The following is a 27,891-nucleotide window of genomic DNA, read 5'->3' as shown; positions in this document are numbered from 1 at the left end:
AAGTGGAGGTCAATGTAAAACTCTAAAGTTCCATAAATGCATTGACCCCGATAATTGCCACTTGTGGCTCTTACTGTATACTGTAGTGTAATTAGGACGGAAACTCTTAACGGTGATAGTCAACATGTTCTATTAAGAATAATGTCAGTTTCAGGCTAAAATGGTCTTGTAGCTAATGAACCAGGTTGCAAACAAAATTATTTCCCCCTGAGGTAAGTTATTATACAAGCTTTATTAACCTTTTTTCAACCTTGTACAAAACCAGTCTGAATATGCCCAGGTTTTGCTGTTTTCTTTTTCAAAATCTTATTTACACGTTCTTTAAACATTAAACAATACAGCAAGAGAAACTGTAAAGGAAAGTAAATAAAATTATATTATTTTTTACTATGATAAAATACAATATTAAATATATTAGGATGTTATTTATGTTGATTATATTATCATATTTAATATTATTCATTCATTCATTCATTCATTATCTGTAACCCTTATCCAGTTCAGGGTCGCGGTGGGTCCAGAGCCTACCTGGAATCATTGGGCGCAAGACAGGAATACACCCTGGAGGGGGCGCCAGTCCTTCACAGGGCAACACAGACACACACATATTCACTCACACCTACGGACACTTTTGAGTCGCCAATCCACCTACCAACGTGTGTTTTTGGACTGTGGGAGGAAACCGGAGCACCCGGAGGAAACCCACACAGACACAGGGAGAACACACCACACTCCTCACAGACAGTCACCCGGAGGAAACCCACACAGACACAGGGAGAACACACCACACTCCTCACAGACAGTCACCCGGAGGAAACCCACACAGACACAGGGAGAACACAACACTCCTCACAGACAGTCACCCGGAGCGGGAATCGAACCCACAACTTCCAGGTCCCTGGAGCTGTGTGACTGCGACACTACCTGCTGCACCACCATGTCGCCCTCATATTTAATATTATCTACCTCTAAAATAGAATAAACACAAATTGGCGTTGCCAACACCCCCCACCCCTGCCCCGTCACACACAAACATACACACAGGTCAGCAGAGATGGACAAATACACAGACATGGAGGTTTTTTTTGATACAGAATTACACAATCAAAAGTTTCATTCTGTCGCTATTGCTCTGTTTCTCTCTCTTTCTCTCTCTCTTACACACAGACACACACACACACAGACAAAGTGAGATTTCAATCAAGCTTTGCTGGCTGGGTGGGCTCTCTCTAATCAAGGCGGAGAGGAGCAGTGACGGAGAGAATGTACCAATTAAGGCAGCTGATTGGCCGCTATTCCTCCGAGGCAAAAAACAATCTCTGCGCAGCAGATTGCACACTGACAGCACCAGATGTAATTCATTAATTGTGCTGATAAAACACCAAAGCATCCAATCTGGCAACCCCATGCGCCCTGCCTTTGTTGGTTTTGGCATAAGGAAGAGCCACGTTGATAGCCATTTGTCAGAGGCCTGTGTGGCCACTCAGCTTTCCTTAGTCCTGATATGACACCAGAAGATGCTGGTGAATGAAAATGAGATGTTACAGCATTATTCACTAATCAGCTGCAGTCCTTTCTGCCATGGATTACTTTGGATGGCAGGTTAGTGAGGAGTGAGGATTGGCTGTTGGGGTAACCATATTCATTGTTGACATTATAGGCCCTTATTGGCTGAACTGTTATAAAACTAGGAAACCACTGGTTCAGAACCCAGGTATAGAGCACCGTTCACCTGCTGTGGAGACAGATGGGAAATCTTTCCACTCAAATCCTTCACTATACCATCACACGGTTGTGTGCTTGACAAGCCGTCAGAAATCCATCAGAAAGCCATGACAGTTAGTGTCAGTGTATGGCATCTGTCACATTCCTCTTTTGTTTTTGTACAGTCACATGTCACTGGTGTGATGGCCTTTGTCTGCTTTAGCATGAGCTAACCTACATTTTAGGGTCAAAGTGTTCCACCTGCTGCTCTGACAGGGCAATTCAGATACAGACACTTTTAAATCAAGACTTTAAACCTTCCTGTTTGAGCAGCTTACAGCTCAGTGTAAAATCCTCGGCACTTTTATCCAGTAACGACACTTTAGTTCTTTTCTTTTATTGCATCATTTTAAATTGTTTTAGTCATTTTTATCATGTTTTCTTTTTCTCTTTTTATGTACTTCCTTTTATTGCATTTTTTTTATTGTTTTATTGACTTTTATGATTTTTATTCATGCTTTTAATTGAACTGTTTTTTCTGTAAAGCAATTTGAATTTCTTTTGTGTGAACGGTGCTCTATAAATAAACTTGCCTTGCCTCACCTAATACAGAGCATCTCCCTGATACAATGTGTTTTCTCACATATTTTAATTAGTTTATTTCAAGTTTTCTTTCTAATTACTTACCATTGGAAATATGTGTATTCTTCTGCCATATTCAAATCATTTTGTTTATTGAAGTGCCAAAATTAATGATCATATTCTGTTGATTGTCACTCGGATAGTGATGGTGGAAAACTGTAAGTTAATTTATGTTCTCAAGAAAGTTGCTTAATTTGTTTATATTATAATGAATAAATGCTTTCTTGATAAAATTAAAGGTGTAAAATATCAAAGACAAAGTTAATTCATTCATTCATTGTTTGTAACCTTTATCCAATTCAGGGTTGTGGTGGGTCCAGAGCCTACCTGGAATCGTTGGGCGCAAGGCGGGAATACACCCCGGAGGGGGCACCAGTCCTTCACAGGGCAACACACACACACTCACACATTCACTCACACCTACGGACACTTTTGAGTCGCCAATCCACCTACCAACGTGTGTTTTTGGACTGTGGGAGGAAACCGGAGCACCCGGAGGAAACCCACGCAGACACAGGGAGAACACACCACACTCCTCACAGACAGTCACCTGGAGGAAACCCACATAGACACAGGGAGAACACACCACACTCCTCACAGACAGTCACCTGGAGGAAACCCACACAGACACAGGGAGAACACACCATACTCCTCACAGACAGTCACCCGGAGGAAACCCATGCAGACACAGGGAGAACATACCACACTCCTCACAGACAGTCACCTGGAGGAAACCCACATAGACACAGGGAGAACACACCACACTCCTCACAGACAGTCACCTGGAGGAAACCCACACAGACACAGGGAGAACACACCATACTCCTCACAGACAGTCACCCGGAGGAAACCCATGCAGACACAGGGAGAACATACCACACTCCTCACAGACAGTCACCTGGAGGAAACCCACATAGACACAGGGAGAACACACCACACTCCTCACATACAGTCACCTGGAGGAAACCCACACAGACACAGGGAGAACACACCACACTCCTCACAGACAGTCACCCGGAGGAAACCCACATAGACACAGGGAGAACACACCACACTCCTCACAGACCCGGAGCGGGAATCGAACCCACAACCTCCAGGCCCCTGGAGCTGTGTGACTGTGACACTAACCTGCTGCACCAACCAATACAACTTTTACTTAAACCTGTGTCTGACTGTAAATAAAACCTGTAATTATTAACTTTAAAGTCAGTAAAGTACTTCCAGCACTTGTTTGTGCCTCTGCTGAACCTCAGCTCTTACCTTCTCAGCCAGGCTCTTGAGCGCCTCCCGCAGGCCGAGGCTGGAGCGCTGCTGAGCAGCCACCAGCAGACGGTCAGCGAGACCAGAGATGAGCGGCTGCAAATGGGCCACTGTGCTCAGGATCTCCCTGGCCTTGGCTGTGTGCTCCGGAGAGTAGTAGATGCACTGGTACGCTGTGCTATAGCTGTGAACAAAAACAGAAAGAGGGAATATATCAATGAAAAGGAATGATGACTTTCTAATGTTGTGTGGTTTGACCGCCATGAAGCTGGACATTTCCAAAAACAGAGGGTTAGATTCTCTGAAGACCTCACACCTTAAATTCCTACGATAATGATCTAAGAGCGGAGTCAACCAGTTGTTTTGACATCATTCTATGCCTCCTGTAAGTCTCTAACTGAATACTGGCCTTAGATTAACCAAATTTTAGCTCGATTTTAGAAACAGAACATGAAGGCTACAGTTTTACAGCTTAGCTTAACTTAGTGCTTTTAGTGTTAGCTTAGCGCTAACACACTATTACAAGTCCCATCGAGATGCTAGTGATAATAGGAATTGCTGTAGATACTGTAGTGTATTTCATATTGTTGTTTTATTGGAATTCAAATCCACACAGTCACTGTTCACCACTTGTGCAGCACCACTAAAGAAATGTATATATTCTAACTTAAGATGGGTTTTAAGACTTAATAAATTAGACCTCTAGTATATTTAGCTATTCGCCTTCAAACTCAAGAAACAAATATTGGATTTTGAACATCATTCCAACATTCCCAATGGAAATAGCTGTTTTCAGGACCCAATTTTAAACCCTATTTTTGGTTCTTGTTTCCAATCACAAAAAAAAAAAAAACATGTCCTGTGGCTCGAACAGGGTGGCGTGCCAGAAAAATAACTCTACTACATCCCGCTAAAGGAAGCTTCAGTTTACAACTCAAACCTATAAACTTCCAAACATGGTGTAGTTTAGCTCAGGACTGAATGAAGCTAAATGAGTGCAATTGTGAGTGTCTACACACCGAGGAGTAAGATCCTGTGTTACACTTTAGCTGACCTATGGAGGACAGAGCGAAATCAATACAGAGATACAGCAAATCGTAACTGCTATAATTTCAGCAGATCAATAGACACCCGCTGGCTTTCTCTTCTCCCCTGTATCAGCGCAGAGCACAAATTCATTTTAGCTTGTTTCATAGCTAATCAATCACCTAAGTTACATAAAGGATTCATATGTTACACGAGGCCGTGGCGTATGTGCGATCCCTTCTTCTCGTTATTATCGACGATGAGGCGATCGATCAGCTGCGGTGCAGGAAATTCACAAATGATCCGCCGTTAAAAAGCGCTGAAAAGCTCCTCAGTGCAGAACTGCAGCATGCTCAAAGTGAAAGAGTCCAGCAGAGATTATTCATCACCTCCAGCAGCGCAGGCTAATACTGTTTCTACCTGAAACGATCCATCATCCTGGACGTGCAAAGCTGGGTTTTGGAAAGTGTCACTAAAGCTAAATCGGGCTCTGTGGAAGCAGGGAGATGTTTCGTCAGAGCAGATGACAAATTTATGCTAAGGGGTCAACAAGGGTCACCGCTTCTGAGATGGACACATGATTCAAGTGAACTGTATGGTGCCTTTACACGTGAATAATTCAGGCCTAGCTTCACTGCCCCCACAATCTGGGGGGAATGTAAACTTAAACCACAGGCAGTTATTAATTCAGTAACTTACAGAAATGGGCAGCATCTATCTCCATTTACTTAGGTATTAAAACCTTAAACGCTAGCATTTAAAATGTCTACTTACTTTTACTTGCGTATGAGTTGAGGCTACTCTACACCCCTCTGTTAACTACAAGAAGTTACTTGCTAACATCTGTGCAACTAATAGTTTTGCAGCTCTGAGAGTGAGGACTTCATGTGTAGAAGCCAGGCCCCTCGCAGTTTAAGGGATTACACTGCTGTGCTTTTCAATGAAATTTGCTCGTCATCACTGACACATTGGTTCAGCTGCATCTTCTACCTTCTGAGGCCCATTAGTTTCAGTGATCCAGGGCCTGCTTCTTCTGCTCAAATCTGAACCTTAAATATTAAAAGGAAGAACCTCAGAACTGCTGTCAGATCAGGATTAAAGGGAACCTTCATCCTACGCTCTGCTAGCAGCAGGAGAGCTGCATTGTGGAGATGTTCTGTGTAGGCCTGAAGCACCATCCTGAGGCGTAACAGGGTGAAGATTAAGCTTCTGCTTAACAGGCAGCTGATAGCATTCTAATAGAACTCAGACTCCATCAGACACCAGCAAACAGGAAGCAGTACCCAGGCTTCCACACACAGATGGAACAGCTGAGGATCCAGGACTTAACCAAGTCACTTATTTTAACTGTATCTAAGGTATCAGTGACTAAGACTATTATGAAAGTGCCTTTTAACAACTGACTTCTGTCAAAATCTGACTCTATTTATAAATGATATTCCCGCTTTAACCCTTCTGTAAAAGCTATTCCCAACGTTGCAACTGACAGTGTGTTCTCCCTTCATTGAAACCCAAACACACCTCAGCTGCCTAGCTAATGTATTTTGCATGTGCATCTAAATAACTAAAGATCTGAGAGACCCAATTGTGAAAGGGTGAAGGTCCAAAGAATGTGAATAAACTAGATCCCAAAATTGGATATGAAAATACAGCATTATTAAAAGAGAAAATGGGACTTCTAACAACCTAGCCAGGGTATAAACAGCAACTAGATGTTGATGACCAGGTTAGGAACAATGTAAGGTATAGCCTCCAGGTTTGTAGTCGGGAGTTGAACTTGGCGGTGTGTACTACCAACTGTGGCAGTCCGAATTTGATATACTTTGAATTGAGAAACTGCTAATGAGCCTTTGAATAGCCGCAGGTGAGAGTCATTGCCGAGAGGTGGAGCCAGGAGGAGCTGGGGCAGAAATGAACCATTCCTGTAGTGAACTAGTTCAGTCCAGGTTCCCAGAAGAGAAAAACTATGACAACCACTTTAAAATGACTTTGATGCCTTCTTTAATAATAACACAGAAACTTGAAATCAGTTTGAAATCTCTGTAATTTCCTAATATTTTTTTTATTCGACAGCTCGTGGGCCAGTGTAATGCTTATTGCATGATGGCTGAGATTACAGACGGATTTAGGGAGCTGGACCTGGAGCACATGGGAAGTGAAGAGGCTGGACACAGAGTTAACTGAAGCCCAGAAAACCCCTGGCTACCTCGTATTCAGCTAATTGCCTCTCTGGAGGATTGCCACCAACTCCGCCTAGGAGCTAATCAAAGGTCTTGCTTAAACAGATCAGACTGATATCTACCCAAATGGATGAGATAAAGAAGTGAGTACCTACAGCTACAGAGCCATGGCCTCAATTTAAAAAGGGCAGCTCATCTGAATAACATATCATGGACTATACATCATTTATATATTCTATTTTTACAGTGACCCAGGATGTGTTGGAATTTTGGAAATCTAGAGGTTGGAAATAAAGTTAGCTTCAAGCTTTGGGATGGCACTGACCAATTAAACAGCAATGCTCTTGCAACATATTACTTATTCTAATGACAACACATGCAAAATTGGATGAAGTAATATAAGATTTGTGGAGGCCTGCCGGCCTAAAATAGCCTGGCCATGTATTTATCCCTCTCAGACAAGAAGGCTATAAAAAGGGACCTCATATGTGGAATGTCACTGCCGGCAAAGCTTGTGTATTCATTAGCTAGAAAATGGCCCCTCACTCCAGTTTCAGCTGAGCTTTTGAAAAATGCATGAAGCCTATTGCTTCAGACCACTAGCTCCATCTGCTGGGCACAAATGCCCCAGCACCGCTTCAGTGAAAAGCCTTATTAGCTGGTGATTCAGCTACAAGAAAAAAAATTATGTGACCAAAATGCCGCCAGAGCCCCAGGCTTGGGGATGTGACTAATGACAGAGTGGACACAACACCTGAGGCCACTGGCGAAGCAGAATCTATTCATCAGGGACTCTTAGTGCATTTTTCAGCAGAATTGAGATATCCAAACAATCTGAGGCATGAAAGAGAAAGACTGGAGACACAGAAATGAATTCCCAAGCTTGGCCTCATTCAATTATCCTTAAAACTTCATCAAACTTTCTAAGTCAACGTCCACCTGCTAGCTGAACTACTGACTACCTTTGGGTATATGGTGTAGAAATGGGCTTGGCTTGTAACTCACATTTAGCAGGATGAAGATTCTCCACTAGAGGGGGCATTCTAACACTCAAGCAGCTTTTGATACTTCCGAGTGGTACTTTGCATTACTATGATTCACAAGCAAATAGAATATTCACTTTGCTAATGACCACATATCGTTATACAAGAACACAAACTGTCATTGAAACACAACAGCACCCCCTTGTGGAGTAGGTCGTTGTTTGGGACAGAGCATAGTTTACATGAGGTAACAAGAAAGTAACAGATATACAGCCAGCAATCCGGGAGATGTCCGTATTTTTCCTTGGTTCAAAATTTTTATTATCCCTGGCGCCCATGTCTGAGAATATTTCTTGCTATGAATCTGCTGCTGTCTACATCTCTGTGTGTGGAGGAGAGGAGTTCCTTTTCCTGTACTTATTGGGTTCAACATAAACAATGTCCGACTTCTGACCAATCACAGTCGTCTGTGTCTATAAGCCCCTTTCCCAGACCCAAAAACCTACACCAAGCCTTTCAAAGTATATTCAATGGTGATTCACCACAGACACATACATTTAATCTAATCTAAGACTAAGATTAATTCACATCTAGGACATTAACCCTGTTTGATCTTTAAACGGTTGTGTTGCATTGCAGGGACTGGGGATGATGTAGCTTCTCAGGTTTAGGATCTGAAAGTTAAGCTGGTGCTGTTAGAACTACTGACTTCTTTTAGTATCTTTTACAGCAGGAGGAGTTTAATCCTGAGGGTAAATTAGCTCCCCATTCAGAGAAGGACTCCTCCATCCCACGACCCGGAGCATATCAACGGATGTAGCGGCGTCCATTAGCTCAGCCCGAGGCAAGAAGCAGCAGAAAGGTAAACGCCTCCTGAGGGTCTTCATAAATCATCAGTGGGAATGAGTGATGACGGTAAAGAGAGAAAGGGAAACGACAAGGCCCCACAGTGTAATTAAGCTCATGTCTCCGGTGTACCTCTAATTAATAGAGGATGAGGGTTGGGGGGGGGGGTGAAAGAGAGAGAGAGAGAGAGAAAGAGAGAGAGAGATACAAAAAGAGAAAGAAAGAAATAATGAAGAGCTTTTCTCGGTTGGCCATTGATGTCTAGCGGGGAACAGCACAGACTTAATCACTGAAGCAAAGCCACTGCTGAAGTCTTTCCCGGCACTGCCTGATGAAGCTGAAACTGCACAGAGACTCACTGCAGCTCCTATAGTCTCTCGCCCTAAAGGAGATGGTGAGGAGTACAAACAGGAGAGAGAGCGAGAGAGAGAGAGAGAGAGAAAGAATCAGATAGAACGAATGAAAGAGAAACTGGAAGAGAAAACAGAGCAGACTGGAAAGAGGAAGAAAAGCATAGACAGATAGTGAGGTATATTGTATTGTCCAAATATGCGTATGTTTCTGAATGTCTGAGACTCCAATAGACTTCGGTCTTCATGAGAGATGAAATAATAAAGTTAAGGGTTAATTGGTCCAGTGCTCAAGAAAAGGGCCTTCTACTCTCTCTCAGTCCCAGAGCATGAGATAATGTAATTAAGGGCCATGAGCCTTACCTTATTTGGATGAAAATTAAACGTATATATTAGGGGAATGTGAGTTGAAAGAAAGAGAGAAGAGATGAGACGACTGTAATTGGCTGAAACTCCCTCCGGGCTCCATAAGGGCCCGTAAGAGACTGTTCTGTTTAAATAAAAATGCATTTACAACTCAAGACATATCTGCAGAGATATACCTTCTTTGTCTTCAACACACCACTCATAAAGAGAAGAAACAACAATAGATAGATAGATAGATAGATAGATAGATAGATAGAGAAGCAGAAACCAAGAGAATGAGAAGAACTAGAGGGAGCAATACCAAGAAAACCAGAAAGGAAGCAGCTGAATAGAAAGCGCAAAAACATAGACAGAAAGAAATAGAGAAATGCAAAAACAATGCTTACATATGTTTAACACATCGAAAACCTCCAGGGAAGACTCTTATGAGAAAGACATGAACTGGTCTCAACTGGTAGCTCAGACCTTTTCATGTCTTCTTGTACAGAACTGGTCAGCGATCCAAATTCTATATCTTTGGTGCTGACCTTTAGCTGCTGTGTGCTAGCACAATAGCCACTGCAGTTTTAATTCCAGCCTCTGAGAAGAGTAGAGAAAGTAATCTGAGTGCATTGTGAATACACACCAACATAAAAATAATAAACCAGCAAATTGGCAGAAAATCAATCAGCTCTTCAAACCTCCAAGAACTTCTGCTACAACATCAAATCTAGCCACACTGCCACAGGCTAATGGGTCTTCAGAGTTTTTCCTGCTGCTTGAGCTATACGCTTGTAGAGTGTGCGCAGCTAAGGTTGAAGAGGAACTGTGTTAATAGCATTACTATTTTAAGTCTGTTAGTGTAAAACCAACACTGAATACATGACTAAAAATAGCACTCCAGATATTTCTAGCAATTGTACATTGTGTTTCCTAGTTATTTTACATTCACTGAGCTCCTGTCCACTGGTGGCGCTGTATCAGAAAACACACTCAATATCTCTGTAATGTACATGAAGAAGAGTTAGAAACCCTGCTGCTTACTATTAGCATTAGCATCACACACGCATAAAAAGCAGTGTTTCTAATGTCTGGGGCTTATAGTTTAGGTTTATGGTCAGGTTTAGGTTTAGAGAATTAAACAGACATATGTTACGTTTAGGTTTGAGGTAAGGTTTAGGATTAGGTTTCAATTTAGTGTTTTAGTTAAGGGTGAGTTTCAAGGCTAATTTTTCCACATAGGGTTGCCAGAAATTGACACGAACTTCCATGAATATATTTAGTGAACATTTTACAAGTGGAAGTTATATATATCTTACACATTGTACAAATCCTGGGAACGGACCTTTAGTAAAATATGTACAAATTCATGTTGAGAAGAGCCTGAAAATGATTTAGCTTCAATGACAAAGTATATTAGCATGTGTTTTCCAGCTGTTTTCAATAAGTAATATGCCTTTTACATTTTTTCCCCTAACTCCCACTCCAAAAGCTGGTGTCAGAGTACTTTCTGCTTGGTTAAGTTTCTGTGTATAAAATCAGACAGTCATACACGGTACCACCACCGCACCACCTCCTCAGAATAAGTTTGTAGTTATAATGTTAGCTAAAACTTTCTTTCCTCAGTCACTTATGTTCTAGGTATTCATCCAAATAAGCATTTGGTACAAACTCCAAAGTACTAGGCAATTATTTTAAATAAACAACTGCTACAATGGTGAGAACGTCCTCAGATCACATTTAGCAAGGTCCTCTGTCATGACGTGAAAGTGCTGGGCCCAGGTCTAGTAACCTCTGCTAAAATAGTGAGAAAGTGCCCAGGTCAAACTCAGTTCCTGTGGCCACAGTGAACTCACTGGAAAAGTGCCACTCCAGCCTGGACTTTAAACCACATGCTGTCCCTCTCATAATCTGACGAGGGAAACCATATCTGTGTGTGTGGATAGTGCATAATGATTCAAAGTGGCTGTTAAAAGATAGATTAGTCCAGTCCGTCCACTCGGGCCATGCCTCCCTGCTTCAATTAAAGGCAAATAAAGAGAGAAATCAAAGGCTTTCCAGGCATTCACGGCTGCACTGATAGAGGCCTTAATGAGAGCTAAATGCCTGAGCCGGGGCCGGCACGGGGCCGCAGGGAGCCTCTATATGGATATTGATTAGTTTCTCGCTCCGCAGCTTATTGAAGACACAGCAGTAGCGTAATACATGGCCGAGGCGCTGGACGGGGGCAGATTACAGCATCCACCTCTGACATCCCGAATGGGCAGAGTGGTCCCTGTCCTTCTTTCTATTCATTTCCATCTCGCACTGTGCTCTGGAGAACAAAGATGACGACCCTTTCATTGTGCCCTCTGCCGAACCTCTTCTTTTCGTCCCCCTTTTCGTCCTCCTCGTCTGCCCAGCGCCGCTTTGATAAATTAACGTGGTATTGAACGTCTGCTTTTCGCTGGGCATTTAATCAAATATGACGGTCAAACCCTCATCAGACAAAGCCGGCATGAATAAGACATAGTGGATCGAGAACAGTGTGTGTGTTTTCGGGGGGTGTGCACACATGTATTAAGTAGTCTCCGTCCAAGTCTTATTAGGTTTAGAGAATGGAATGTCCAGAATGTATGCTAAGTGAATAAAACGCAGCTAGGCAGCCCCCACCCCGTTCTTCTTAAACAGAAGGAAATCACATCCCCTAAAATAGTGGAGCGCGGGCAGTATGTTAACAAGCAAAGCCATTAAAATAATAATGACCGCGCTGCAGTGTGGCCGACCACAAAAGCATTAAAAATGGATTTGATTTCTGACAGACGCGCCATTTGATTTTAGTCCAGAATTTGAGGCTCGTCTAGGCTTTCTTGGCTAGTGAGGCAGAAAATTGGAAACTTTAAGCTACAGTGAGTCATTAGCTAAGTCAAATATGAAACAAAGCGATGGCCATATCTGCCCGGATTAGTCCACAGTGTAATCTCTCTTTCTGAGAAATAGATTTCACTTCAATGGACCTGAAAATACAGGCTACTTCTTATCAGAGGGCTGCGCTACATATAAACTGGCCATCTTCCTCCAACCCCCTGCACCTGCACTCAGTCCTGAACACAGTCTGGGGCTTTTACGATGGTCTGGTGTGAGCTGAGAGTGGAAATGTTGTCACCAAAAATGAAATGTACGTTCATTCACTGATTCAGTCATTGTTTGTGACATCATAATCAGTGTCACCGAGCAACCGAAGCCCAAGGCAAAGAACACAGTCTCAACAGGGTGCCAATTTATCACAGGGCAATTTATCACACACTCACCCAATCACTCACACTCTCACATCTCTGGGCATAAGTGCATAGCAAATCAACATGTGGTTTTGGACTATTGGAGGAAACCAGAGTGCCCGGAGGAAGTCCACGCAGATACTGGAAGAACACATCAAACTCCACACAGACAGTAACCCAACTTTGGCATTGAACCCAGGGGCTGTGTGGAATATTTATATTATTTGTATTTGAATTAAATAAGGGTGCACCAAGTGGACAAAAATGTTATTAAACAAAATTAAATCTCCCTCTCTCTGTTACATATAAAACACATCAAAAAAAGAAAACTCCACTCCACTCATCATATAGTTACCATAGGACCACCACAGAGCAGGTATACAGTGATGAGAATGATCCACCATCCAAATAATACCTGCTCTGTGGTGGTCTCTGTGGACCCCCTCCTGGCAGTTGAAGCACAGGAATTGAGGGGATAAACTAAACATGCAAAACAACAGCTGGACTACAGTCTGTTTTTGTAGAATACACATTTATGGTCAGTGGTGCTGAGAAAAACTGATCTCCACATTTTCTAAAAACAACATGCTACACATTCTTCATCATGGTGCAATACTACAGAAACCACCGTCCGGTAAATAGTGCATGGCCACGGATCAATGCGTCCAAACACTCGGGTCTGCACAGTTGCCAAAGTCAATAAAACATCAAAGAGATGTGCTGTTAGCTAATGTACACATCCTGCACCACTCCACTCATTAGCATTATGAAGAGCCTGAATGATATTATAAAAAATATGCTCCTGCTTCTTCTGATTCCATTAGCAAACGCACCAGGATCCAGACCAGAGTATGTGATCTTAACCTTGCTTTGATATTCTCATTAGATTTATGTTGTGCAATCTCTCATTGACTTATTTCCCAACACCCTTCCTTTCTGATCTTCCCATCTCAGCACGAAGGACTTCAAAGTTTCAGGTTGAATGCGTGCGGTAGTAGTTCAGCTTGAGTCATCGGGCTAACAGGACAGGGTGGCCCGAAAAGAGTTTCGAGAACTAAGCCCCTTCTTCTGCATGATTTAAACACTTCACTTCATATCAGTTCATGACACGAAGTGCTGCAAGGCCCTAATTTGGCTGAGCAACCCCCAGAGAGGGAGAGACAACTTATCTAAGATTTTCCATAACTCACAGCCAACTTTTCACCAGGAACACAGGTCACGTGAATTAAAGCGGCAGCTGCACAATGTGTAACTGTCAGAGAATAACACCCTCAAACCTAGATAATTTGCTACTCAGTGCTGTAACTACAACCTTCTGGGACTTGGTGCAACCTTCTGGGACTTCTGGGACCCCCAAAGCATTGGCATCTGCCCCAGTGCACTCGACTACACATAAGTGATGTTATTTACTATTTATATCTATGGCTTTGTGCATTTTATCCACAGCAGCTCACAGTTTAATTCTGTTACGTACAGTGTTAGGAGTCTTGCCCAAGGACTGTCAAGCCGCGATTTGATCCCTAGTCTGCTGTGTTGTTACTCTTGAATGTTAAGCCTCATTCAAGTGGTCCCTCTCAAGCCATTTCACTCCACTCTCTCGCATCTAATGAATCTAAATTTGTACCATATATCACATACATAATGGATGTCAGAGTAGTTTAAAAAGTTAAAATGAATGAATATAAGCCTCTGTAGTGGATATGATGAATGTGTATTAATTTCTAATAAGAAATTTTGACTTTCTGAAGATGTGATTTTAAATACTCAAGCTTTTGCTAGTTTTCAGAGACATCTCTAACCAAGATCGTAAGGTGAGATAAACCTCCAGAGCAGGCCCGTAAAACCCCCTCCAAAGACCCTTTTTTATGACTTAAGGCCCCCCAGGGTCAAGGAAAGAATGCAGAGAGACACAGCGACTCAATCTTGATTGAAACCCACAATGCCCTCTTTAAAGGACACCTTTTTAAAGACTGTTAACTCTAAAAGACTCAAACATCCCAAAGTTCTTACATGGAAAACAAGTTGTATATGGGCACAACTGTTTGAAATTAATCCCGTTTTGACAATCAAAATAGGTGGAATTAATTTACATGTGTTTAAAGTCATTTTTGTTTATATGAATTTATGTAGAACCAAGGTAGTCACATACTATGTGTTTAGTTGGTTAATAATTATAAAGAAACATGGTTATCTTTTTCTTAATTATATTACTTTGTGTTAACATATAATCTGTTATATTGCAAAGTATTCACTCAGGGATGGTCAAGTCTTTGTCTTGTCAAGTGTCATAAATTCTATGTGATGCCACTCCCAAGGTACAGGAAACAGCCAATCAGGAGCAAGAAAAGCTCCAATTCTCCCTCATTGAGGACGAATCAGGTATTCGGGGCGGGTTTTCTAAACTCTAGTTAAAAACCTGTGGTGCCAAATGACACAAGCTTTTTCCAGCATTTGAGCTTTGTAATGTTTTTCGAACTTTTTGGGCTTCTGCCCCTTTTTCTCCGATGTTCGACTCTTCACTTGAAGGCTCCAGACACTTGGGGCGTTGTCTCTTTTAGCTTTTTCAAGGCTAAAAGAGTAAAATGACCTGAGTTTTGGAAATGACTCTGCAGGCGTCAGACTCATGGCTTTCTTAAACAGTCTTGGACCTTTAAAGCGTGGTCCAGATAGAAACTACAGATTAAGAAGAGCTATAGTTTAACGCTAGCAAAATTTCAACGCCACACCCAGAGCATGAAGGCAACCTTAGACCTCTGACCCTCCAAACGACGACAACGCCACGAAGAGGACTGCTGCACGCACCCTCAGAATGACCTTCTGAGATGTGGAAACCTGCACCGGAGAGACCTGCATGGACGTGCCTCTCTCTCTCTCACACAAGGCAGCAGATCAGCGACGACGAAGAATCCCCACAGAGACCTTCAGAACACCACCAGCTCCGACGGTTGCGTCTGAAAGCCTCGGGAGAAAATGAACGCCCGCGGTTGCAACCTACAAGGCCCGCGTCTGCAATTCTCCAGGAAGTCGTGCCGGAAGGCACCGTCAGCGTCATGCTCCCCATTCATCTCCGGATACGTAAGGTCACATGGTTTCATGTCTCTCATGGCTCATGGGTTGGTACTGAAAGTTTGCTGGGATAAACAATAACCTTTCTTAGAACTTAGGACAATAATTATCATAGAGAAATTCCCTCACATATTAATCTCCCTGTTCCCTCATATATTGCTGTAATCCATTTTATTATATGAATGTCTAATCAATATTCATTATTTGATATTATTATTAATAAACCAGTTGTGTGATAAAACCAATCCTTGGTTATTTGTTTGTGTGTGCACCTTTCTCGTATGGAATTTTAACTTCTAGTTCAGATTCCATTTCAGAGTCAAGAACCCACGGCGGGTCAATGAGCATAATTCATTAATAATAGTTAATTCTAGCTACTTTTGCTGTATAATATGTGAAGATGACCTATTTGTCTAAGTTAAAATTAAGACAGGTACGGACACTACATATTAGTTAATGGCTCCCAGACATGGAGCTTAGCAAAATGAATTAAATAATTAATTATTAATTAAATAATAATGAATTATCATTGACTCCGCTATGTAGTGCAAATGCCACAGCAATGTGTGCATACTACTTCCACTACACCTCAGCACAAAATGAAAGAACATTGCAAACATCGCAGATGACTGTCCTAATCAAACTACCTTCAGAGTAAAGAAGGAAGCTGTAAATCTGATCTCTCAAAACTGCTTTAATTGGAGAAGCTAGGAAGCTAACTGATTCCAGTACTGGGCTTATTACAGCTGTAAAAGGACCACTCTGCTGCTGGTCACCTCCACTGGTTTTAGCAAGTGGTGGGCAGCAGGGATGGAGAGATGGGGAATGTCTAATTAAATGTCTCTGATGTCAGGGACTGAGGGAGGGAAGGAGGGAGTGGAGGAGAGAGGGAAAGAGAGACAGTAGCAGACGGGGAATCAGTAATTGAATCACAGAGTGTGGATTCAATCAAGAGCCACGCAGCATGTCAATACAGACTCCACAGCCACGGCAATGAGACTAAAACCAGACAGTTGTTCCACACACACACACACACACACACACACACAGATAGAGGGTGGGGTTGGAGGGGGCTAGGGAGAGGGACAGATAGAAAAAAAGAAACAAGAGAAAGGAAATGAGAAACTAAAGGGAAGAAGGAGGAAAGAGAGAAAAATAATGAAACCAGAGATGAACCTGTAAATGTGAGGAAAGAAATAAAATAAAAAAGGAAGGACAAAGAGTGTAACAGTATAAAATATGGGGACAAACAGAGAGAGAGAGAGATAAATAAAACGAAATAGAGAGTGATTGATACAGAAAGATAAAGAAAGAAAATCCCAGGTTGAAGATGTGGGAGACGATGGAGACTTCGTTAAACCTCCAGGTGATAAATAGTGTCCTTTCTCAGTCGAGCGGTAGCCTCCGCACTGGACAGCACCATGGCAACCGCTCTGGAGCAGCCACTGCGTCTCAGTCTCACTAAAGTAAACACCAATTACACTCTGTAATGAAGAGCAGCGCACTGATGGTCAGGATAGCTCGCCCGAGCTCAGGATGCTACTCTGACACCACTTCGCCAACAGGTTGATGGATGGTTCTGGGGCAGGAGGGTGCCCTCGGTGCCATCTTAATGCCCAGCATTTTTCAGAGGGCAACATGACATCAGCTCCACACCAAAATTAGAGTGATTTCTTGGCCAAAATCCATAAAGATAATATCAGCACACTGTGTTTTTGACAAGAAAGGTCACGATGCAGATATGAGACCATGCTCCACATTTAAAGGTTAAGCGAAGAAGCTGAAAAATAGACTCCATTTGGATGTGGAACTTGGGTAAAGTCCAAACAAATACATTTACAAAAATCATTCTGCTCTCCTAGAGAATATATCTTCTATAAGGTGGGTATTTGGGTGTTACTGACCACTGCCACAGTCCAGAAGAATCCAGCTTTATAGACTTTGGTGACTGTCTGTGAGGAGTGTGGTGTGTTCTCCCTGTGTCTGCGTGGGTTTCCTCCGGGTGACTGTCTCTGAGGAGTGTGGTGTGTTCTCCCTGTGTCTGCGTGGGTTTCCTCTAGGTGACTGTCTGTGAGGAGTGTGGTGTGTTCTCCCTGTGTCTGCGTGGGTTTCCTCCAGGTGACTGTCTGTGAGGAGTGTGGTGTGTTCTCCCTGTGTCTGCGTGGGTTTCCTCTAGGTGACTGTCTGTGAGGAGTGTGGTGTGTTCTCCCTGTGTCTGCGTGGGTTTCCTCCAGGTGACTGTCTGTGAGGAGTGTGGTGTGTTCTCCCAGTGTCTGCGTGGGTTTCCTCCAGGTGACTGTCTGTGAGGAGTGTGGTGTGTTCTCCGTGTGTCTGCGTGGGTTTCCTCCGGTTGACTGTCTGTGAGGAGTGTGGTGTGTTCTCCCTGTGTCTGCGTGGGTTTCCTCCGGGTGACTGTCTGTGAGGAGTGTGGTGTGTTCTCCCTGTGTCTGCGTGGGTTTCCTCTGGGTGACTGTCTCTGAGGAGTGTGGTGTGTTCTCCCTGTGTCTGCGTGGGTTTCCTCCGGGTGACTGTCTGTGAGGAGTGTGGTGTGTTCTCCCTGTGTCTGCGTGGGTTTCCTCCGGGTGACTGTCTGTGAGGAGTGTGGTGTGTTCTCCCTGTGTCTGCGTGGGTTTCCTCCAGGTGACTGTCTGTGAGGAGTGTGGTGTGTTCTCCCTGTGTCTGCGTGGGTTTCCTCCGGGTGACTGTCTGTGAGGAGTGTGGTGTGTTCTCCCTGTGTCTGTGTGGGTTTCCTCCGGGTGACTGTCTGTGAGGAGTGTGGTGTGTTCTCCCTGTGTCTGCGTGGGTTTCCTCCGGGTGCTCCGGTTTCCTCCCACAGTCCAAAAACACACGTTGGTAGGTGGATTGGCGACTCAAAGTGTCTGTAGGTGTGAGTGTGTGAGTGAATGTGTGACTGTATGTGTTGCCCTGTGAATTACTGGCGCCCCCTCCAGGGTGTATTCCTGCCTGGAATTCCAGGTAGGCTTTGGACCCACCGCGACCCTGAATTGGATAAGCGCTTACAGATAATGAATGAATGAATGAATGGTAGATTCTGTTTAAAAAATAAGTACTACAGCCAGCAGAGGGTGGAATCCATGTCCTGCCACTGACATCAGAGCGGTTTCTGAATGCGTAAAAAGTGAGCCACTGATTTTAAAGTAGAGCTCCCCTTTTAAAATCTAGTGTAATAATGCCCTTAGATTTTTTTTTTAATGAGCCAGAAGGTGTCATTTTCAAAGTGATTTAACACAAATGCCACACCAAATGGTGGCTTTCAACTGTCAGCACACACAGGTGTCCTAAAACATGAGATGGTTTTGACCTGTCAAAGAGATAAATAGTTCTTAGGAAATATTAATACACAGCTTTACAGAACAGGATTTACATCCTGGGTCCGTGTCAAAATTACATCAGTGCGAGTCGTGACCGTGGATTTGCCGTCGGCGCTCAATCATCCCCCACAATCTAGTTTACCTCAGTCCAATTGTTTCTTTCCTTCTGTGAAAAACCAGAGTGATTGTTTTGTTTGTTTAAGGGAAGATTACCTGTTTTTCTATCAGTAAGGGGACTCGGACACTTCTGACCCTGAGCGACTCATTTACTTTGCTTTAGAATATTCTCCTCCTAGTTCATTGGTGTCCAGGGTCAATGTGATTTGAACTGAATGAGAGAATGAGTGCTCTCACCCATTCACATGTGTTCATTCAATTCCATTATATTTGTTAACTTGTTAAATGAATGCCATGTCGTCAGTAGTCTACGTGACCTTCAGAGACAATGTCCAATCACTCACCTCTTCTTCTCTGCTTCGTATCTGCTGAGGAGCTTCTGGAGGCCTCCATTCTTGAAGCCCTGAAAGTGGGCAGCTGGGGCTCCGACTGTGATCACGTCATAGAAGGAGTCTGCAGACATGACATAACACACAGACACACACACACACACCTATCAGTGTGCAGTCAATGGACCTTTTCACCTCCCCAGCGGACATGCACTGAATTTCAAAAGCGGATTAAACGTCGGAGGAGATTATCTACTGCAGACAAACACCACGGCCCCAAATGCCTTTTCACATTTATTAATAACGCTAAAAGTTTGCAGGCTCTTCTCCCAGGTCTTAGAAGTGCGCTCAGTGGATAATAATTACAAAGGCTAACTGTCTGTCTGCGCTAAGCTGTCTCTTGTGGTTGCTGAGCTAAAGTGTCAATTGTCTTTGAGTACTCTGACTTCACCTGCTGTGATCCTGTAATCTCTGGAATGTTGCTGAACTGTTAAACAAAACACAGCCACCACATTAAAACCAGTAACAGGTAACGTGAATAGCATTAGCTCTATACAACTGCATCTGCCCAGAGGTTGGAGAAAATGGACAGCAAGTGAAAAGTAAGTTCACAAAGTTGATTTGTTGAAAACAAAAAAAAATCAGCATGAACTTGAGGATCTTGAGGAGACATTCTATGAGTGCCTCATCACTGAAGTCCTCCAGGAGGCTGCTTTTGAAAACTATTCTTAATACACCACTAATAACACCCCTTACTCGTATCCAGGCTAAAACTACATACCTTGAGCCCAAATTGCTGTTCTGCAGGCACTCATGGTTTCTGGCAACCACTGGTCTATGGCTCATTCCCCACCCTTGTTTCTTTCTCGAGTGGAGATCAGATTATAATGATATTAATAGCTATGATTATACGATATCATATAAATAACTAAAACACAATCTTATGTGTATATTAGATAATTCTACACATGCTATCGATGTCAAATCCAAACCACAAGTTCATTTCTTAGTTCTTAAAAAGACAACACATGGTTCAGAAACGGCAGGAAGCGTCGCTGTCACACAGCACCAGGGACCTGGGGGTTTTGGGTTCAAGTCCCGCTCCTTGTGACTGTCTGTGAGGAGTTGTGAGGTGTGTTCTCCCTGTGTCTGCGTGGGTTTCTTCCGGGTGCTCCGGTTTCCTCCCATGGTCTAAAACACATGTTGGTAGGTGGATTGGTGACACAAAAGTGTCCGTAGGTGTGAATGTATGAGTGTCGCCCTGTGACGAACCGGCGCCCCCTCCAGGGTGTGTTCCTGCCTTGCGCCCAATGAATCTGGGTAGGCTCCGGACCCACCGCGAACCTGAGCTGGATAAGAGGTTTCAGACAATGAATTACCCGTTCCTACCACAGCACCAACACAGCAAACACGAAAATCTCGACCAACCTATTGATGAATGGATGAAAGCTAATGGATGAACATGGGCTGTAATAATTAGATGTGGGCTGTGTTTGCCATGATAAGCTGTAGTTTGATCACTGTAGATCAGTTATCACAGCTGGGCTCTTGGCGCCTGCAGTTCTGAGTCCTGTATTCTATGGAAACCAGGGCTAATCCAAGTGTGGAAAAACACAGCCCAATGGCCACAATTTCATGGAAATGAAAGACATACAGATTGTATTTTTCCTTTTTTTAAAAACAAAATGCATTTATCTCGCTGCTGAGACCCAGATAACGAACTCATGTGACTTTGAAAAAGGAAGAAATGGGTTTAATTGCCAAATTGCTAAGCTAATCCTTTAAGTAGCAGGCTAAGTAGCTTTTGGCTAGCGTTTCTCTGTTTGACTGAGAGCTCAGCTGAGTTTGGCGGCAAGAATGCAGGACAGGTGCAAGTGTTATAGCTAAGAACATGAAAAAGGAACACGCTAAACAATTCTATTGTACAGGCTTCATGCTATAACGCTGTAATCTGCTTAGGAAAGAGGCTACTACATTGTCCACAAAAGCAAATGTGTTTATTTGGAGAATAAAGGATTCACCCTGCAGCTGTTATGCGTAAAGAGCCTTGAGCACTTTTCGCTTCAGACAATTAAAGGGGGACGTTTTATGAAAGTATTACTTGTTCTGTGCAAATGCAAATTAACGTTGAGATCTGGAGCCCACCAACCCTTAAACTGTGGAACACGACCAAACTGTGTTTTTTTGTGGTCTGCTTTTGTGCTGTACCTTACGTAAAGTGCCGAATTAAGATTAGACTGAACAATAATGAGTGTGGAGAAAGGAGTATTGAGTAAAAACTGAGAAAAAAGAGAACAGAGCAAAAATGGCTAAAAAACAGCTTCTCCTCGCTCCTGCTGTGCTTTCTGTCCAGGTGAACGGTGTGTGGCTCATTATCATTTAAAGGAACAGGTGCTGAAGCCGGACGTTCTGAACCGTGCTGTTAAGGCAGAAGTGCTGTGGTGTTTTGTCCTAGTGGTATTTTGACCACAGCATATCACATACATTCCATTAAGACCACAGAACTGTGTTCACTTGTAGATGAAGTGGTATAATATGTCACCTTTACTGAAAGGCTGGTGCTGTGGAGATTTCAGCTTGGTCTCTCGCCATCTGATATTGTTAGGATGAGTTGGCATTGAGAAATTTATTTTGGCCTACCACCATTCTAATCGTTCCAAAGCTGACAGCTGAATTACAGCCTTCAGATTGTATTTCGTAGATCCCTACTTTCACATGATTAATCTCAGGGTCCTTCGAGGCTAAACCTGGTTATTCTGAGCGCTGCTATTCTGAGAATAATATCTGACTAATATGACCCCGGACCTCTCGGTGCTAAGCCGGCCGTGAGCTGCCTGCTGTTATTTGGGTGTGAAGCAAAGGGGTCGAGCGGCAATGCTGAAGTGTGCTAGCGGCGGGCTTAATGTAAGGTTGTGTAATGAGCTCGCCTGCGGATGCAACAGGAAGTTAGCTCCGGGACACGTTTGACAGCAATTAATGAGCAGGCTCTCGGCCGGGCCTAGCACCCCAGAGCTCTACACTGGCCACACGAGCGGATCCTCGGCCACTTTCAGGCTACACTAATGACCACGGCGCTCTCTCTCACCATGCTAAACCCCCTACTGGTCCCCTAGCCCCCTGAGAGTGATCTAATTGGTCGCCTCACAACAGTGCAGCCGCAGCGTGAAATACTGCGGCAGGTCAGGAGCATAAGTCACGCATGGCCCAATTTGGAGCTAATTTGCTCAGATTTTCCCTGCGTCCATAAATCGAACACGAGAAAGGAAGGGCCCAGGAGAGGAATAGGACACAAGCAGCGAGGAGCTGGAATTATTCATAGTTAACCAGAAAGCCTGGTTGGGTTAAACAAGATGGAATACATGTATTCTGGCCAAAGGAGGAATAAAAAGGTGTCTCGACACACTTTCACTTTCCCCTGCTCGCTGAAGTCACATGGCTCTGACTGAACAAGCGCAGGCACAGTTTCAGTGAGATAAACACTCGCCGTGCTCAGAAAAGGCACATGAAAGAAACATGGAACACCTCTGTGCCATATCTGCATGGAGCATGTTCAAAAGTGAAGCTGAGAAAATAAAGACCAGCCCATCTGTTTCACCACACAAGAGAAAACTGGAAACTGACCCGGTCATTTCTGCTCATTCAAAGCTTTTTGGTATGCGAATATTTTACTAAAATTACAAGTGAAATAAATAGCAAAAATTTGAAGTGGGCGGAGCTAAATGGTCCAAATTGCAAATAGCTTCTCTTGACCCAAGGAATCAGGGATAAAATTTCATCTTTACGTCTCACATGGTAGGAGATAAGAATGAAAAAGCATTTAGCTAAATTAGAGCGCCCCCCCATTGACCAATCAGTGTCATTTTTGTTGTCTGCTGAGATGCACACAAACTACACCTACCCACTAGTTTTGGTGTCTGTAGCTGTCACAGTGTCCTCTGCATATTCGTTTGTTCATTCATTTATTCATTATCTGTAAGCGCTTATCCAGTTCAGGGTCGTGGTGGAGGGGCGCCAGTCCTTCACAGGGCAACACACACACACACATTCACCACTAGGGAGACTTTTGGGTCGCCAATCCACCTATCAACGTGTGTTCTTGGACCGTGCAAGGAAATCGGAGCACCCGGAGGAAACCCACGCGGACACTGGGAGAACACACCACACTCCTCACAGACAGTCACCCGGAGGAAACCCACGCGGTCACTGGGAGAACACACCACACTCCTCACAGACAGTCACCCAGAGGAAACTCACGCAGACACAGGGAGAACACACCACACTCCTTACAGACAGTCACCTGGAGGAAACCCACGCAGACACAGGGAGAACACACCACACTCCTCACAGACAGTCACCTGGAGGAAACCCACGCAGACACAGGGAGAACACACCACACTCCTCACAGACAGTCACCTGGAGGAAACCCACACAGACACAGGGAGAACACACCACACTCCTTACAGACAGTCACCTGGAGGAAACCCACGCAGACACAGGGAGAACACAGCACACTCCGCAAAGACAGTCACCCGGAGGAAACCCACACAGACACAGGGAGAACACACCACACTCCTCACAGACAGTCACCTGGAGGAAACCCACGCAGACACAGGGAGAACACACCACACTCCTCACAGACAGTCACCTGGAGGAAACCCACGCAGACACAGGGAGAACACACCACACTCCTCACAGACAGTCACCTGGAGGAAACCCACGCAGACACGGGGAGAACACAGCACACTCCTCACAGACAGTCACCCTGAGGAAACCCACGCAGACACTGGGAGAACACACCACACTCCTCACAGACAGTCACCTGGAGGAAACCCACGCGGACACTGGGAGAACACACCACACTCCTCACAGACAGTCACCCGGAGGAAACCCACGCGGACACTGGGAGAACACACCACACTCCTCACAGACAGTCACCCGGAGGAAACCCACGCGGTCACTGGGAGAACACACCACACTCCTCACAGACAGTCACCCGGAGGAAACTCACGCAGACACAGGGAGAACACACCACACTCCTTACAGACAGTCACCTGGAGGAAACCCACGCAGACACAGGGAGAACACACCACACTCCTCACAGACAGTCACCTGGAGGAAACCCACGCAGACACAGGGAGAACACACCACACTCCTCACAGACAGTCACCTGGAGGAAACCCACACAGACACAGGGAGAACACACCACACTCCTTACAGACAGTCACCTGGAGGAAACCCACGCAGACACAGGGAGAACACAGCACACTCCGCAAAGACAGTCACCCGGAGGAAACCCACACAGACACAGGGAGAACACACCACACTCCTCACAGACAGTCACCTGGAGGAAACCCACGCAGACACAGGGAGAACACACCACACTCCTCACAGACAGTCACTTGGAGGAAACCCACGCAGACACAGGGAGAACACACCACACTCCTCACAGACAGTCACCTGGAGGAAACCCACACAGACACAGGGAGAACACACCACACTCCTTACAGACAGTCACCTGGAGGAAACCCACGCAGACACAGGGAGAACACAGCACACTCCGCAAAGACAGTCACCCGGAGGAAACCCACACAGACACAGGGAGAACACACCACACTCCTTACAGACAGTCACCTGGAGGAAACCCACGCAGACACAGGGAGAACACACCACACTCCTCACAGACAGTCACCTGGAGGAAACCCACACAGACACAGGGAGAACACACCACACTCCTTACAGACAGTCACCTGGAGGAAACCCACGCAGACACAGAGAGAACACACCACACTCCTCACAGACAGTCACCCGGAGGAAACCCACGCAGACACAGGGAGAACACACCACACTCCTCACAGACAGTCACCCGGAGGAAACCCACGCAGACACAGGGAGAACACACCACACTCCTCACAGACAGTCACCCGGAGGAAACCCACGCAGACACAGGGAGAACACACCACACTCCTCACAGACAGTCACCCGGAGGAAACCCACGCAGACACAGGGAGAACACACCACACTCCTCACAGACAGTCACCCGGAGGAAACCCACGCAGACACAGGGAGAACACACCACACTCCTCACAGACAGTCACCCGGAGGAAACCCACGCAGACACAGGGAGAACACACCACACTCCTCACAGACAGTCACCCGGAGGAAACCCACGCAGACACAGGGAGAACACACCACACTCCTCACAGACAGTCACCCGGAGGAAACCCATGCAGACACAGGGAGAACACACCACACTCCTCACAGACAGTCACCCGGAGGAAACCCACGCAGACACAGGGAGAACACACCACACTCCTCACAGACAGTCACCCGGAGCAAACCCACGCAGACACAGGGAGAACACACCACACTCCTCACAGACAGTCACCCGGAGGAAACCCATGCAGACACAGGGAGAACACACCACACTCCTCACAGACAGTCACCCGGAGGAAACCCACGCAGACACAGGGAGAACACACCACACTCCTCACAGACAGTCACCCGGAGGAAACCCATGCAGACACAGGGAGAACACACCACACTCCTCACAGACAGTCACCCGGAGGAAACCCATGCAGACACAGGGAGAACACACCACACTCCTCACAGACAGTCACCCGGAGGAAACCCACGCAGACACAGGGAGAACACACCACACTCCTCACAGACAGTCACCCGGAGGAAACCCACGCAGACACAGGGAGAACACACCACACTCCTCACAGACAGTCACCCGGAGTGGGATTCGAACCCACAACCTCCAGGTCCCTGGAGCTGTGTGACTGCAACACTACCTGCTGCTGCCCCGTTTGTTCAGAAAAAGAATAATAATAAAAAGAAGAAGAAAAAAATCTCAACAAAAACAAGTTCTGTGCAATGAGTGCTTGAACCCTAATAACTATGCATTCTTTATAGAGAACTCACTTCTGATTATTTTAATGGACAATACTGTATTGTAAACAATGACCAAAAACTAAGGAATCACAAATCTTACAGAGTAGACATAACTCAGTCCCACTTTGGTTAGTTATTAAACTCCTAAAAATCACCTTCCGGTGTTCAATAAAATGACATATTTAGAGGTTCTACGGCCTTAAAAGTGGCTTAGCTGTAACACTACACCTTTGCCTTTACTCAGTATGTGTGGATCTATGAATATGCAAGTAGTCCCCACCTCTACATCCACCCAACTCTCCACCTTTCACCCGCGGTTCAAAAGCCCTGCCGCACAAGTTGATGTGATTAGTTCCTTAGGTTCATGACATAAGGCACCCCGGCTGCCTGAACCCGCACGACTAAAGCTGCATTTGAAATACTGCAGTTTTAAAGTGTAAATGCTCAGCCAGGGCTTTGACTGCTTATTTTGTACATTATATGTCTTCTTCACATGTTAAACATTTGATTTACACTGCAGGGGGTGTTTAAATAATGGAACTGCAACTAAATACGATACAGCCATGTAATCAAAATAATTAGATGTTGATTACACAATTTAGTTTGTTAAAATCATTAACTAGTTGTGGTGAAGATGCAAACTACAGTAGTTCAGAATCAAAATAAGGAGCTACATAGAGCGTGTATGACTAGCAGATACAAAGGCTCTGTAGGGTTTTAAGTGGTTTTAAAGAGCACTACTTGCATTTTGTTTACAGTGACACTAAGAAAATGAATGAAAGCTGTGTCAGGGGGGAACAACTTGTGCTACCACAGATCCAGCCCCCGAGGCCCCAAAAATCAAAAGGGAGAAAACCTTGGAGAGAAAAACTCCAACCCAGAGAAACAAGGCAGCCTCGCCCTTAAGCGAGAAAACACCTCACACCCCGTGGAACCTGAACATGGAGGTGACACATGTCTGAAGACACAACCATCAACCCCTCAGAGGTGGTAGGTGAACCAGTTTGGCTTGGCCTTGAGGTGGAGTTTCCCCTGCCATGGGGTTCCCCCCCTTACGAGTTTCAGATTTCCTCGAGGTCCAGGGGGCTGGATCTGTGGTAGCGCATGTAGTGGTTTTCCGGCAACGAGCTGAGGCTAGATACTGGCAATTTGCGTTAACTTTGACAAACAAATGACTGACAATGATTGACGACACCTGGTGAACTTCATCGTCCAGGGCTTTTTTAAATCCAGCTTAAAACGCTTAGATTTCTGATCACTGTTTAAAAGCTGTCTATGTCTTGAGGAGGAGAATCTGCCTCTCAGTTGTTCTCAATCACAGTCACACACAGGGAAGTGGGACGTGATGGAAAAGCTAAGGAGCCCACCTCTGCGATACAGAAGCATATTAAAATGTTCAGCACACACTCCGCACACAGCTTGAGTGTGTGTTGTGCTGCCCAAGCAGAGTGTACTCTGAAAGTGTGCTGGGTCCTCATTAGTGAGCTGTCCTCCTGCCTGCCTGTAATTAAAGTTCACCTGTCACGTCTCCTGCTGACCCCTGTCTGCCTCTGCTGCCCC

The 27,891-nt window shown here is 44.7% G+C and overlaps 1 protein-coding gene across 3 annotated transcripts in view; it reads right to left on the bottom strand.

The window, feature by feature from the left end:
- inpp4b (inositol polyphosphate-4-phosphatase type II B) overlaps positions 1-27,891 on the bottom strand; it is a 161,679-nt gene that overhangs the window by 48,545 nt on the left and 85,243 nt on the right. For all 3 annotated transcript variants that reach the window (XM_066679299.1, XM_066679298.1, XM_066679297.1), the window contains exons 8-9: positions 19,453-19,561; positions 3,607-3,790 (exon numbers count right to left, since the gene is read on the bottom strand). In XM_066679299.1, coding sequence (XP_066535396.1) covers positions 3,607-3,790; positions 19,453-19,561 — 293 coding nt within the window. The remainder of the gene's footprint in view (positions 1-3,606; positions 3,791-19,452; positions 19,562-27,891) is intronic.

Source organism: Hoplias malabaricus, chromosome 8 (genome assembly GCF_029633855.1).
Source record: "Hoplias malabaricus isolate fHopMal1 chromosome 8, fHopMal1.hap1, whole genome shotgun sequence".
NCBI classification, from domain to species: Eukaryota; Metazoa; Chordata; class Actinopteri; order Characiformes; family Erythrinidae; genus Hoplias; species Hoplias malabaricus.
The sequence above is the reverse complement of the archived record's forward strand: the minus strand, read 5'-3'. Positions and strand labels throughout refer to the sequence as shown.